Source organism: Gopherus flavomarginatus, chromosome 5 (assembly GCF_025201925.1).
Source record: "Gopherus flavomarginatus isolate rGopFla2 chromosome 5, rGopFla2.mat.asm, whole genome shotgun sequence".
Lineage (NCBI taxonomy): Eukaryota > Metazoa > Chordata > Testudines > Testudinidae > Gopherus > Gopherus flavomarginatus.
Genome location: NC_066621.1, coordinates 65,622,520 through 65,637,845, shown reverse-complemented (window position 1 = coordinate 65,637,845; position 15,326 = coordinate 65,622,520). Strand labels below are relative to the sequence as shown.

Sequence of the window (15,326 nt, the reverse complement as noted above, 5' to 3'; positions counted from 1 at the left end):
CCACCCCCCAGCCTCCTGCACGACACAAAACAGCTGATCGGGAGGTGCAGGGAGGGAGGGGGAGGTGCTGATTGGCAGGGCTGCCAGTGGGTAGGAGCCACTGGGAGCGGGATGGGGGAGCTGCTGATGTATTACTATGGCTCTTTGGCAGTGTACGTTGGTAAATTCTGGCTCCTTATCAGGCTCAAGTTGGCCACCCTTCCCAATTTTAGCAGACAGGTTAAACACTTCATTTTTCCCCTTAGTAAATGGTGAGGCAGCTCCTTAGTGCTGAACTCATAAACTCATAGTCTTTAAGGTCAGAAGGGACCATCATGATCATCTAGTCTGACCTTCTGCACATTGCAGGCCACAGAATCTCACCCACCCAGTCCTGTAATAGATCTAGGCTCTGGCTGAGTTACTAAAGTCCTCAAATTATGATTTAAAGACTTCAAATTACAGAGAATCCACCATTTACACTCATTTAAACCTGCAAGTGACCCAGATAGCCTGTATCTAATGCTATGTCCACTGTCAGTTTTTATTGGGAGCTTTAAGACTCAGAACCTGGCTGTTTGCTTCATGTGGATTAGACAGCGATGCTTCAAGCCAGCAAACTCTTTTCTCCTTCCCTTGGCTTTTTAATTATAGTTTATGCCTTAGATATTTTTCAGGATACTGTGATAAATCTACGTATTGAAATCAGCTATAGGAAAGCAAAGAATCATACAAAATAATAAAGGGACACACTTTCAACGAGGCATTTATCTGCCCTTGTAGTGGTGATTAGTTTAGCATGTAGAGTTTTTTTTCCTCTGCAAAGAGAATTTGTTCACACAATTTGGATAGCTGGGAACTTAACACTGGTTGTTGCTTACAAACAGCACATACAAAAATGTACACAGTAAAGTGGCACTATGAGAATGAAGTCTGCTTTCTCTTAGTGTGGCCCCAAGAGGCATATGTTCATTTGAATCCTACTGCATGGAGTTCTCTGGAGTGTTAGATTACATAATAGGTGTCCTGAAGGCCAGCTATTTTGTGTGATTGTTCTCTTCCATAGGTTCCACTCCCTGGTTACATAGAGGCTTATCCACGATCACGCTACCAACATAACTCTCCTTCAAGACTTCCCCGCCAGTACAGTCAGCCAGCAAACATGCATCCTAGTCTGGAACAGGCTCCGTTGCCTTCTACTGCAGCTTCTCAGCATAGCCTCTCAGAAGCTGACCCTTCTGACACAGCTCTTACCAACATTTCTACAGCTGCTCTAGTGAAGGCAATAAGAGAGGAGGTTGCTAAACTGGCCAAGAAACAAACAGACATGTTTGAGTTCCAGGTCTAATACCTTTGTGCACAGTGTTTGTATCACATACCTTGTTGTAGCCAAGGAAGTAAGTCTTAATTTTCAGTTAAAAACTTGCTGCAACTTGTGCCAGAGTGATGGCATTTTTCTCCTGAAAGATTAACACTAGGTTATTGTGAAATGGAATGAAATAGAACAAGAGGACTTGAAGATATGGACTCTGTCTGTTTGCTGGATAAGGAGATGCTGCCAGGCAACTCTTTAATACTGATAAGATCTATTTATGATATGCAATTGTTTGTCACTTAGCTCTTGTCCTATGAGCCCTTTGTCACTAGGATGCTATTAAACATACGTCTATGTAATACTACAGTCTATTAAGAATCAGGGGCACAAAAGTAGAACTGTCTAGAATAACTTCTGCATGTCAATTTTATTTCTGTGATTAAAGAAGAAAATACAGTAGTACTGAGTAAACTAAAGGCCATAAATCTTCTGTGATAGAGATCATATTAATAGTTCATTACAAAATAATCAGGGCTGAATGCAGCAAAGCAACATCAGTCCTTTCCTTCTAGAGACCACATTCAAACCACAAAAATTTGACGTGAATAAGTAATATAAACAATGTACCCTGTAAATAGTCCCAGCAAAGGCCAGAAAGAAGAGAAGACTATGAAGAGAGTTAATTGTATTGGGGTAATTGGTGGCTTCAGTGTTCACTAATGCCACTGTTGAGTTACAGAGAATGTGTTTACAATATTAAGAAAGCCTATGCTGCACGATGGGAAGGAAGATTAACAACGGAAGTGGGTGCTAAAAGCTTTCAGAAACCCACAAATGAAAAATGATTATTTGAGTTTTGCCCTACATTCAAGAGGTATTCATTCTGAATGCATTGTGAAGCTGGTAAATTTGAGAACCTTGAGCAAATCTATCCAGCCTGGAATAATGAATACACCTGCTTTGACAAGAAGACCTCTATTTAACATAGTGCTTTGTACTCTTTCTTGAACAATGACATCTAGTAAAGTGATGCCAGAGAATGCTACCTGAAGCTGTGATTGACTTTGATTACACTGGAGCAATGAATACACGAACTCTAGAATTCTCAGTCTCTGTAGGAAATTCTGAATGTAGAGGGCCTATTGATTACATTAAAGTGTAAATAAGTAAACAAGTGTGGATTTAACAAAATATTTTTGTTCTGTGAAAAAGGGGGTTATTTGCTGTACCTACAATGAGTATAGACTGCTCAAGATAAAGGTTATACTGCACTGTTATATGAATCCAACCTTCACAAAACCCTAACCAGCTGAATTTGACAGTATTCATCTTTTGCAATCTCACACAAAATAGTTAGGAGATTATGCAAAATACTTCCAGTTCCTTCAGTAATAATTTAGCTTTGGGAACTGAAGTTGCTTATGGGATGCTGTGTTCTGGGCATGTTTGGCTAGTGAAGTTAAAGGTAATGTTGTTCATCCTGTTAATTTATTCAGCTTCAGATGTATACGCTATTTTATCTGGTCATTCCATTTTCGTAATGAGTTTCTTTGGTCTTTACTGAGGTGAGAACGGGAGCTTGGTTTAGCTTTATGGCTATTTGAAAAAAACTGACTGGACAGGAAAAGAAAAGATTGGAATGAGGTGTTGAAATTGTTGAAGCACAAACTTTTAAAACAGAGCTATTTTTTCAAAAAATTAAAATTAAAAAAACTCATTCCAGATAGTGATGCATAGCCACCCTGGAAGAAACAGATGTCTCCTGCTCTAAAGACCTTAACTATTCAAAGATTTTGGAATGCTAGTTGATCTTTAAACAAATGTGAAATTTCATTTTTGTTACTTAATTAGATATAAATGAAATGTATTTTTGTAATCTCTATGTAAATATATGCTGTATATTTATACACGTGACCAATCTATTATAGACAGAAAATTACCATAAACCAATTGCAAAAAAGGGAAAAATCTTGAGCAATTTATTGGTGAAGATTGATACCCGATGCTTAGAGTATACAAATAGGCAGTTGGATAATTGAATGAACAAAGCACCAAAGAAACTCAGCCTTTCATATAAATATGAGTCTAATGACGACAGACTGGTGTCTCAGTTCCCTATTAACCAACTAATACTAATCTCATGAGTGTAACACAATGCATCCAAATGTCTTTTTGTGTTAATTTCTGTCTCCCTGAAAATATTGCATTTGAAAGTGAAGGCTTATAAATACTGGGCCAAATTCAGTTTGCCGTAAGCAGGACTAATTCCCATTGGCTTCAGTAGGAACTGCACTCTCTCACACCAGGGCTGAATTTTCTGTTAGGCCTTATCTACATGCAATTTTCACCAGTATAATTTTCATTTAAATTTTAGCTTAGCATCCTCCTAGACAGTACCGGCCCCAGGCACTAGCTTATCAAGCAGGTGCTTGAGGCGGCAACTCCAGAGTGGGGCGGCACTTTCAGGTATTCGGCGGCAATTCGGCAGAGGGTCTCTCACTCCCACTCAGAACGAAGGACCTCCCGCTTAATTGCCACAGATCGCGATCGCAGTTTTTTTTTTTTTTTTTGGCTGCTTGAGGCGGCAAAACCCCTGGAGCTGGCCCTGGTCCTAGAGAGACAAAACTATGATGGCAAAGTTAAATCTACTCCCCCACCCCCCACACCTGGGGAAGAACTGTTAGATATCCAAAGTTAATTCTGTTTGGGATTGTATTGAAGATGTGCCATCTGTTGCAAAATTCTCTGATTTACTTAGAAAAACACTGTCGTGCACTTTATTCACAGATGAATTTTAATCTCTTCATTCATAATGGCTTTTTATCTTGTTTATAACATCATTTTGCAGTTTTTAAAAGAACTACAGAAAAAGGTTATATGAAGACAGTGAGGACAGTCTTGGAAAGAAAAATCATGTTATAATTATGCTATCTGAGCACAATGCAATGACACAGTTAAAATACAGTGTACAAATAATTTGTAATATAATAAACATTTTGTATGCCAGCAGTTGCAATATAGTTTTTCAACAGTGATTTAAAAGAAGGAAATAGACCGTGACCTACCAGTTAGAGTTGCAGTCTCATCAGAAGTATGTTGATTTTTACTGGAAAAAACCTAGCCTGAAAGTGACTTCTCAGATCTGCACGAATCTTTAATATTCTGTTAAATAGCATTTCCATGTTAGCATTTTAGGATTTTGTTTCTAAGAAATGATGATATCCTTATCCATGTCTAGTCTTCAGATGTGTAAATCATTAGTAAAAAAAGAAAAATCTCTTCAAATTGAAAGATAATGCTGAACTGCATTACAGTATGTGGGCTATAGCACTCAATCTGTCTCTAATATGTGTTCTTTGTAATTAATTGTAGAACAGTAACTTGAGGTGGGTAAGGGGGAGTGATTTGTTAAATAGTCTTTTTTTTTTCCTGAGAGAACCAATTTATCTGGGTTTTGTGAGAAGTCTGAACACAGTAGAAATGTGAACAGTATTTGTGTCTTGTCATGTCTCTGTAGCATTGCATGGAAATCCTATCAACTCTGTAAAAGTGGGGAATGGATCCTAAAGAAGCGTTCTTGTTCATGTAAAATAGCTTCAGAGTAGCCGTGGCCACAAAATGGTTAGGGAGAGAACATGTTCAATATAATATCAAAAATAAGAGTATCTATGCAGTCTGGGATCTGTAGGTCCCTTCGGGCGTGGTGATTCCTGATGATCAGAAAATTCTGGGGTTACAACAGCTTCACTGCTTTTCATTGCTGAGGATCACTGAATATCCAATTAACAGAGGGCAATGATATTATACCCCATACTATCTCAAAATAGCCTGTGAATTAAAGCCTCCAATTACTGCTATTTTCTATGGCCACAATAAGCCATATTCTTGGAACAACTCCATGTGAGGCAATGGAATTACATCAGGCTTCTGTTTGGCAGAATGGCTTCTAGTTACCAAGAGTGTGCTTGACATGACATGTCATTCTAATATATTTTGAATGTATCTGAATGTAAAATTAAAAAAGCAGTATCATACAGTGCACTTGTTATAATATGGTAGCGATCAAATGGATTTTAACCCACTTGTGCACTGATATACTGTAGCCTTATTATAGGGATGGTGGCATTTCACCCTCATTGTAGTCACACTGCACTGATCTAAATGCCTGAAAAAGCAAAAGGCAGTGGTGGGGTAGGTTCATTGAGTTCAGTGTTGGTGGCTCGTCTAAGTGTTCGCAGGGTAACAGCCTTAATGTACACCATGGAACCCTAAAGAATCCCTAGGGCTGCATGGATAAAACTGTAGGAGAAATCAGGCACATTGACTGCACCAGGATTTTTGCCTTGATAGGGACTGCATTTCTGGGCCTGAAGAACTGTTGCAGTAGAGTGCAATGGGTCTGAAATACAAAGCGGGAAAATATCTCTCACACAGAAATACCATGTATTCTAAGCATTCAAATATATTTGTACACACAATATATTACCCTGTCTCCAGTCTGTTGGATAAAATACTATTCCCACTACCCCGCATGCCTTTTCTTTTTTTAACGTTTGTGCCAAAATACAGCCTTTGAAGTAAATAATACACATTGTTCAAAATATGTGTGGAACCATATCCTTTGTAACCAATCCTCTGCAATGGCTCCAAAGAAAATTATTGGTGTGTTGAGCAATTCAATCAAATGGGTGAGTGTTCAAGGTGAAATGTATATCAGCATTTGTCCTTAGGAGCATAATGTTATTTACAGATAGTATTTTGTGTGTAAATGTCATAGCACTGCCATACAGTGCCAGTATAGCTAATGGTCAATCACAATTTATCTGTCAAACTCTCTCTTTCAGGGGTTTAATCCTTGGTCAAAATAAACCTTTGCTCTGGGCAGCAGCTTGATTCTTGAACTGTGAGCCAAGAGGGGAGATATTGTTTTGCCAATTTATGTATGGACGAGGTTGTTTTTCCATGTTTTTTAAATTGTAGGAGTGCAGAAACAGAACAGCAGATTTCCTTGATTTGAATGCTTTTTGGAACCCTACATATCTAACCTGACCAAACAATACAAAAGCCTTGCTTGTGAAATGAGATTTATAAATCTTTAGCTCACCATATGTACTGGGTGCTCATTTGCTATTTAAAAAAATGAATTTTAACAAAGATGACCAAGTAATTGGTTTTTGAAAATCATCCCTAGCTACTACTGCAATGCTGGGAAATGACACGAAACTAATTCTGGGCTTAATTCTGTTCTCACTTGCACCAGGGAAAATCTGAAGTAACTGCACAGAAATCAGATCCCTCTCTCCTGCCCCAGTATAGTGGCTTTGTACTGCTGAGGCAGTGCCAAGCAGTTAGAAAACTACCCTAAAGACCAGGACCGGATTTAGGCCGATTCCCCGGAATCGGGCCCCGTGCCTAAGAGGGCCCTGCACCTTAGGTGCCTTTTTAATTTTTAATTTTTTTTTATATACCTGGTGGCAGTCCGGGTCTTCGGTGGCACTTCAGCCGCGGGGGGTCCTTCACTCGCTCCAGGTCTTCGGCAGCATTTCAGCGATGGGCGGTCCAGAGTGAGTGAAGGACCCCTCACCGCCAAAGACCCAGACCGCCACCGGGTATTCGAATTGGGCCCCGCAGTTCCTAAAGACGCAGCTGGTGAGGTCCCCTGTACAGGGAATCCTCATACGGCATAAAGCCAGTGTAGCATAGATGCCTTGGTGGTGGTGGGACAGGTGCTGACGGGACCTGGACTAAGCGAACTGGAGTGTGCTCTGTTACAGCTGCTTATCATTAGCCATTACAAGCAGATGTGAATTAAAGCAATGCTTAGGCTACCAGCCAGCCAGCCTGCCTCATAATCATGGGGCAGAAATGTAATTTAGCACCAGATTTTTAGAAGTATTTAAGCATCTAAATTTAGTATTTAGAAGAAAATAGGTGCCCAGTGGGATTTTCAACAGTCAATAGGTGCCTAATCCTCATTGAAGCACCTAGATGTTTTTAAAATCCCACTAGGTGTCTATCTGCAGCTTTAGGCAACTAAATACCTTTAAAAGTCTGACCCTTAGAGCCATCTTTGCTACATCGAGCTCCCTGCAGGCATGGCAGAGGCTTTAGCCCCAAGCACTGGATAAAGCTGGTGAAAGAATCAGGCCCAGAGCTGCTAGTTTATCAAGTATATAATATCTGGTTTGACTATGGTTTAAATACAATACAGAGATATTGTATGAAACCTTACATTGGGTCAAAATAATGCTTGTTTTTAAAAGTGCCTGAATATAGTTTTCAACACTCGACTATAAATAATTAATAACTGTATAAATATGCATTTACATAGTAGACAATAAAGGCTCCCAAGGAGTGTAAATGGTACAGAAAATCGTCTCCACTGAGTGACACATTTACAAAGCAGATCAAATATTCAAGGATATGCCTTAGTTTGCTGCGGCTGAATGCATTTCTGTTCCATGTAAACTATTCTCAAAACACCATGGCATACAATGGCATCATTTAAAGTCACACACCTGTGGCATGGAGCACTGGATTTAGCAGACTCCAATGGGACCATATGAAGAGTGCCTGTGTACATGACTTTTTTTAAACAGCTCCTTCTGACATATGCTCTTAGGCTCAATTAAATGACTTAAATTTTCAGAAATGGATATTTTAGTGTAGATCACATCGACCAGCAAAATAATGCAGCTTATGCCAGCTGATTGACCAGGACCTAAGAAGCCTGTCACCACTGTAAAATAGCAAGTGGCAGGATCTCTTGGTTCCTGTAGTGTATGGGCTCACAGGAAATGTGGGTTAACCATACATTGGAAAGTGGCAGCACTATTGGTTTGAATAGAGCTGTTTAAAATCAGTTTTATGTACTTTTTTTAGTGGACAATTAGTTTCTTTCTTGTTTTCTTTTTTAAAAAACCCTCAGAAACAGGGAAAATCTGAGTATAAGTACATTCTGGGTGTACACGCTGTCTTTGGCCTTGTCTACATTCTGAACCGTGCAAAGTGCAAGAAACCACCCAAAGTTAGTTTCCATAGAACTTTGCATGCCACAAAGACTGCAAATACTTAGTTTTTTTCCCCCTGACTTGTGCATTCAGCCCTTAGCTAGTATAGTACCAGAAACACAGTAGCATCATTGAGAATAATAGTAGTGTCAAAAAACTCAAAAACAAGATGGAGCTAGCCTTTGGATGTGAATGACAGGTCAGAATTCAACAATGCAGCACTGTTAGCCCAACTTCAAGTAACATTTTCTCTATGGTTGTATTGGTCTCCTAAAAAAACAAAATGGATACAGCATCAAAGGTTCTTCAACATTTTGCTTGATTTAACACTTTACCTCCTGTATACATATATTTTATGATTCTGCTTTCACACCAGTGTAAATCAAAAGTAACTTCATTTAGAACACTGGTATAAATCTGATGTGACAGGAGAATCAGGCCCCAAAGATAATGTATATATTAATTAACTGCTGTGATATTCCATAGATCAGTGTCTTGTTTGCTGAAGCTTGCTGATGACGTGGTAGAAAATGCATTAAAAGACACAAATATATTTCCCTTCTTCCACTGAAGCCATTGTCAAAATTTCCCTAGATTTTTCAAGGGAGCAGGAGTCAGCCCTTGTTTCCATCCATTTAGCAAGTTGCACAAGTATCATATTGTTGTTTAAAGAAAGGATGGATGGTCCTGTGGTTAAAACACAGATTTGGGAGACCCGAGGTCTGTTCCTGTCTTTTCTACAGCCTTCCTATGTGACATTGAATAAATAATTTACCCTTGCTAAGCATCAGCTTCTCTATCTGTGAAATGGGGGATAATAATATTGCCTTGCCTCTCAGGTGTGTTGTAAGGTGTAATTCACTAATATTGGTTAGGTATTTTTAGATCCCTGGGTGGAAGCTGTTATAATAGTACAGAATGTTTATTGTTGTGGATTTTTTTAACTGTACAGGAGTCTCCAAATTACCAGATGTTTTAAAAATATTGGAAAATGCTGTTATTTAAAGGAAAAAACTCCACCTGAGGCTGTTCTCATATTTGCTAAGAAGCCTTTCCAGTATTAGCTTCTAAATTTTAGAAGATTTTCCTAAAATAAAATATTAACTACATGGATTGCTTCCTGTTCCATGCAAATCAGCTCACTTTTCAATTAAAATGTATTTTTGCATCTTTGAATTATCAAAAGGACTAGCCCTGCATATGATGAAAATAGTTATTTTATCTTTGTTCACAGCATAATTCCTCTTCACTGTAACAAGTTGTGGAAATGAAAATTGTTCTTGACTTCTCAAGCATATTTGCCCATTTTCAAAATGGGCAAATTAGAGATTTCTGAAATCAAGAAAAATTGCATATTAAGAGTTTCAGCAGCCATTTGTAAGACAAAGTCTGGAGACTAAATTGAAAGAGAATAATGAATATTTATACTATACTATGCAATTACAATGAAATATCCAGGCATTGTATCCTTTTTGATTAAAAACATGAAGTACTAATGCTACAATTATACATATCATTGACAAATAACCAGTTAACATGTTTGGGTCATTACAAATGGATTTGTTTTCATTCTGAATTGTAGCGTGATTACAGAATAGAAGTATATGCTTTCATAGAATTTGTTTTTAATATTAGTTGATTTTGCTTAGTTGAAGTTGTATATGTTCTTTCTTGGCAATTTTGGCAAATTAAATAAAACATCTTAAAACATGCTTTGCTAACTGGTGGTGGTTCCTGATGTGTCCTTTCCAATAGATGAGCTGCTCTGGCTGCTTGCTGAAGATTGTATATTACCATCATTATAGTGGAGCATGCCTTACTTTTCTCCTTTTGATTACTGTTTTCCTTTCTGTCTCACCTCCAGAGTAAAACACGTAACTGAAACAGTTATTTGCAGCATTTGATATGATCTTTTGAAATATGCTGCCCTACAGTTTAATGGTGATCACACAGCTCTCTTGGAATCACTGGAGCTTCCAAGAGTGCGGAGTGACCTCCTGAGGCCCTGATGCTCCCCTTATATATAAAAACTTGAGTGAAGAAGAAAATAAAACTAAAAGAGCCACATGTTGGAGCTTTGCTCTTCCGTCCATGGAGAAGGTATGTGAAGCCTTGAAGTGTGGGGCAGGAGCACAGGCATCACAGAATTTAGGGATGGCTTGTAGATCCCAAGTCTTGTATCTGGAGTTTCCCTGTCAACTTGGGATCTTTGTTGCAACTCGCTACTTCCCTTATATCTGTGCACATCACGCCTTTCAGACGGGGCAGAAGCGGCAGAGGAAAGTCGTTTACTCTTGCCTGGATTTCTTTTCTTGAAGGGAGCATGCGGTAAAGAGGGGCTGTTGCCTGATAATATTCCCTTCCCACTCCTTTTCTGGGACTTTTGACATCGTTGTTCTATGCAGGTGTTGTAGCCATGTTGTCCCAGAATATTAGGCCTGGTCTACACTACGCGTTTATGCTGAATTTAGCAGCATTAAACCGATTTAACCCTGCACCTGTCCACACAACGAGGCCCTTTATATCGATATAAAGGGCTCTTTAAACCGGTTTCTGTACTCCTCCCCGACAAGAGGAGTAGCGCTGAAATTGGTATTGCCATGTCGGATTAGAGTTAGTGTGGCCGCAAGTCGACGGTATTGGCCTCCGGGCGGTATCCCACAGTGCACCATTGTGACCGCTCTGGAAAGCCATCTGAACTCGGATGTACTGGCCAGGTAGACAGGAAAAGTCCCACAAACTTTTGAATTTCATTTCCTGTTTGGCCAGCGTGGAGAGCTCACCAGCACAGGTGACCACACAGAGCTCATCAGCACAGGTAACAATGCAGTCTCCTGAGAATTGAAAAAGAGCTCCAGCATGGACCACATGGGAGGTACTGGATCTGATCACTATATGGGGAGAGGATTCTGTGCTAACAGAACTCCGTTCCAAAAGATGAAATGAAAGAACATTTGAAAAAATTTCCAAGGCCATGATGCAGAGAGGCCACACCAGGGACTCAGTACAGTGCCGTGTGAAAGTTAAGGAGCTCAGACAAGCCTACCAGAAAACCAAAGAAGCAAACGGAAGGTCCGGGGCAGGGCCGAAAACATGCTGCTCCTACGCTGAGCTGCATGCAATTCTAGGGGGGTCCTCCACCAGTACCCCATCCCGTCCGTGGATTCCGAGGTGGGGGTGGTAATCTCAGCCATGGCTGAGGATTCTGCGGACGGGGAATATGAGGAGGAAGAGGAGGACGAGCTTGCAGAGAGCACACAGCACTCTGTTCTCCCCAACAGCCAGGAGCTTTTTCTCACCCAAACGGCATTACCCTCCCAGCCCTCCCAAGCCACTATCCCAGACAATGAAGCCATGGAAGCGACCTCTGGTGAGTGTAGCTTTGTAAATATAAAGCAAGCATTTTTTAATGATTAATTTGCCCTGAGGACTTGGGATGCATTCGCGGCCAGTACAGTTATTGGAAAAGTCTGTTAACATGTCTGGGGATGGAACGGAAATCCTCCAGGGACATCTTCATGAAGCTCTCCTGGAGGTACTCCAAAAGCGCCTTTGCAGAAGGTTTCTGGGCAGGGCAGCCTTATTCCATCCTCCATGGTAGGACACTTGACCACGCCATGCATGTAGCAAGTAATCTGGTATCATTGCATGACAAAGCCTAGCTGCGTATGCTCCTGGTGATTGCTGGCACTCAAGCAACATCCGTTCTTTATCTCGCTTTGTTATCCTCAGGAGAGTGATATCGTTCATGGTAACCTGGTTGAAATTCAGGAATTTAATTAAGGGGACAGAGATTGCCATTCCTACTGGGCTGTTTGCCTGTTGCTTAAAAGAAATCCTTCCTTGCAGGTAGCTAAGCAGGGGGAAAGGAGAGGGGGAATGGGTCTGAGCTTTTTTGCGTTTGGCTAGCAGGGATCTTCCCTGCTACCAGCCACGCGGTGGGGGAGGGGAAGGAGGGTGTTTAGCAGTGATCTTCCATGATACCTGCCATGTGGTGGGGGGAGGGGTAAAGCGATCATCCCAGAGAATTGGATGTGGGGGGTGGTTTCTGGTGCTGCATGTTAACAGGAAAGAAGCAGCACTGAACGGGATTTGCTTGGTATTTGGGAAAGGAGGGCACTGTGTATATGAAGGCTGCAGAAGCCGAAAGACAATGGCTTACCATGGACACATGCAAGCTGAATTCTGCTGCCCGGACCTGCATCTGTGAGATCTCTAACACTAGAGTCGCAGGCACTCAATATTAAGATGCAAAATGCGACCTTGTAGTGAAATCACATGTGCTATGTAAGGTGAATAGTGTTGTTCACCGTGAAAGTGTATAAGCATTGTTCTGTAAAATGTATCTTTTAAAATACTTCTCTCCCTTTTTTCCCTCCCTCATGCAGCTGCAAATTTTTCAAGCCTTCCTACTCCATCCTGAAGGCTATCTCAGATAAGGCGGCAGAAAAAAAAGACATGAGACAAAATGTTCTTGGAAATCATGGAAGTGACCCGCAATGAAAGAGCTCATCTGAATGAGTGGAAGGATGTGGTATCAAATTACAGGAAAGATGCCAGTGAACGTAAGGACAGGAGGGACGCTTGAGATGAAAGGTGGTGGCAGGAAGATCAGAGGTGTAGGCAGGAAGATCAGCGGTGGTGGGATGCAACGCCGTGGCTGCTGCGTGATCAAACTGACATGCTCCGGCGTCTGGTGGAGCTTCAGGAACAGCAGCAGGATCACAGAGTGCCGCTGCAGCCCCTGTGTAACCACCCTCACCACGTCCATATCCTCCTCACCCAGATGTGTAAGAATGCATGGGGGGAGACTCCGTGCACCCGCCCACTCCACCCCCGTGGACAGCCCAACCAAAAGGTTGTCATCACTTTGAAACTTTTTTAGTGGCCTTTTCCTTCCCTCCTATCCTCCTCCCAAACCACACCCAGGCTACCGTGTCAGTTCTCTCCCTCTTTTTATAATGAATTAATAAAGAATACATGATTTTTAAACAATAGTGACTTTATTTCCTTAGGCAAGCTGTAATAGAAGCGGGAAGATGGGTTGCTTACAGGGAATGAGTCAATCAAGGGGGGGCGTTCATCAAGGGGAAACAAACACAGCAGTCACACCGTACCCTGGCCCGTGATGAAACTTGTTTTCAAAGCTTCTCTGATGCGCACCACTTTGTGGTGTTCTCTTCTAATCGCCCTGGTGTCTAGCTGCGCATAATCAGCAGCCAGGTGATTTGCCTCAGCCTCCCACCCCACCATAAAGGTCTCCCCCCTACTCTCACAAAGATTGTGGAGCACACAGCAAGCAGCAATAACAATGGGGACATTGGTTTGGCTGAGGTCTGAGCGAGTCATAATGTGCGCCAGCGCACCTTTAAACGGCCAAATGCACATTCTACCACCATTCTGCACTTGCTCAGCCTGTAGTTGAACAACTCCTGACTACTGTCCAGGCTGCCTGTGTATGGCTTCATGAGCCATGGCACCAAGGGGTAGGCTGGGTCCCCCAGGATAACAACAGGCATTTCAACATCCCCAACTGTTATTTTTTGGTCTGGGAAGTAATTCCCTTGCTGGAGCCGTTTAAACAGAGTAGTGTTCCTGAAGATGCGAGCATCATGAACCCTTCCTGGCCATCCCATGTGGATGTTGGTGAAACGTCCCTTGTGATCCACCAGTGCTTGCAGCACCATTGAAAAGTACCCCTTGTGGTTTATGTACTGAGTGCCCTGGTGCTCCAGTGCCAAGATAGGGATATGAGTTCCATCTATCGCCCCACCAGAGTTAGGGAATCCCATTGCAGCAAAGCCATCCACTATGACCTGCTCATTTCCCAGTCACAATCTTTCGTAGCAGCAGCTTAATGATTGCTTTGGCTACTTGCATCACAGCAGCCCCCACAGTAGATTTTCCCACTCCAAATTGATTTCCGACTGACCATTAGCTGTCTGGCATTGCAAGCTTCCAGAGGGCTATTGCCGCTCGCTTCTCAACTCTGAGGGCTGCTCTCATCTTGGTATCCTGGCATTTTAGGGCAGGGAAAAGCAAGTCACAAAGTTCCATGAAAGTGCCCTTACACATACGAAAGTTTCGCAGCCACTCAGAATCGTCCCAAACCTGCAAAACTATGCAGTCTCACCAGTCTGTGCTTGTTTCCCGGGCCCAAAATCGGCGTTCAATGGCTACAACCTGCCCCGTTACCATCAGGATCTCCAAAGCACAGGGGCCTGTGGTTTGAGAGAATTGTGTCCATGTCCTCATCACTCTCGTCACTGCGCTGCCGTACCACCGCCTCCTCCCCTGGTTTTGCAGGTCCTGGTTCAGCATAGACTGCACGATAATGCGCGAGGTGTTTACAACATCCACAATTGCAGTCTTGAGCTGAGCAGGGTCCATGCTTGCTGTGCTATGGCTTTTGCACAGTTCACCCAGGAAAAAAGGTGCGAAACAGTTGTCTGCTGCTTTCACGGAGGGAGGGGTGAGGCTGTACCCAGAACCACCAGCGACAATGTTTTTTGCCCCATCAGGCACTGGGATCTCAACCCAGAATTCCAAGGGGCAGGGGAGACTGCGGGAACTATGGGATAGCTACCCACAGTGCAACGCTCCGGAAATCGACACTAGCCTTGGTACGTGGACGCACACCGCCGAATTAATGTGCTTAGTGTGGCTGAGTGCACTTGACCTTGTACAATCTGTTTTTAAAAAATGGTTTCTGTAAAATCAGAATAATCCCGTAGTGTAGATATACCCTTAGAGAGATGGGGGGAGGGAGCTGATAATTGTTTTTATTGGACCAACTTCTATTACAGAGACAGAGAGAAGCTTTTGAGCTTACACAGAGCTTTTCTTCCGGTTGGGGAAACTAACTCAAAGTGGCACTGCTTAGTGCAATATCAGAGGGGTAGCCGTGTTAGTCTGGATCTGTAAAAGCAGCAAAGAGTTCTGCGGCACCTTATAAACTAACAAACAGTTAGTACGTATAAGCAGTTATCAAATATTTCAAGGGATCATTCACTTTGGCGGCA

The 15,326-nt window shown here is 42.0% G+C and overlaps 1 protein-coding gene across 1 annotated transcript in view; it reads left to right on the top strand.

Annotated features, from left to right (window-relative positions):
• KIAA1549L (KIAA1549 like) overlaps nt 1–5,267 on the top strand; it is a 228,887-nt gene extending 223,620 nt beyond the window's left edge. The window contains exon 20 of the mRNA XM_050955195.1: nt 1,046–5,267. Coding sequence (XP_050811152.1) covers nt 1,046–1,327 — 282 coding nt within the window. The 3' untranslated portion in view covers nt 1,328–5,267. The remainder of the gene's footprint in view (nt 1–1,045) is intronic.
• Nucleotides 5,268–15,326: the final 10,059 nt, after the last annotated feature.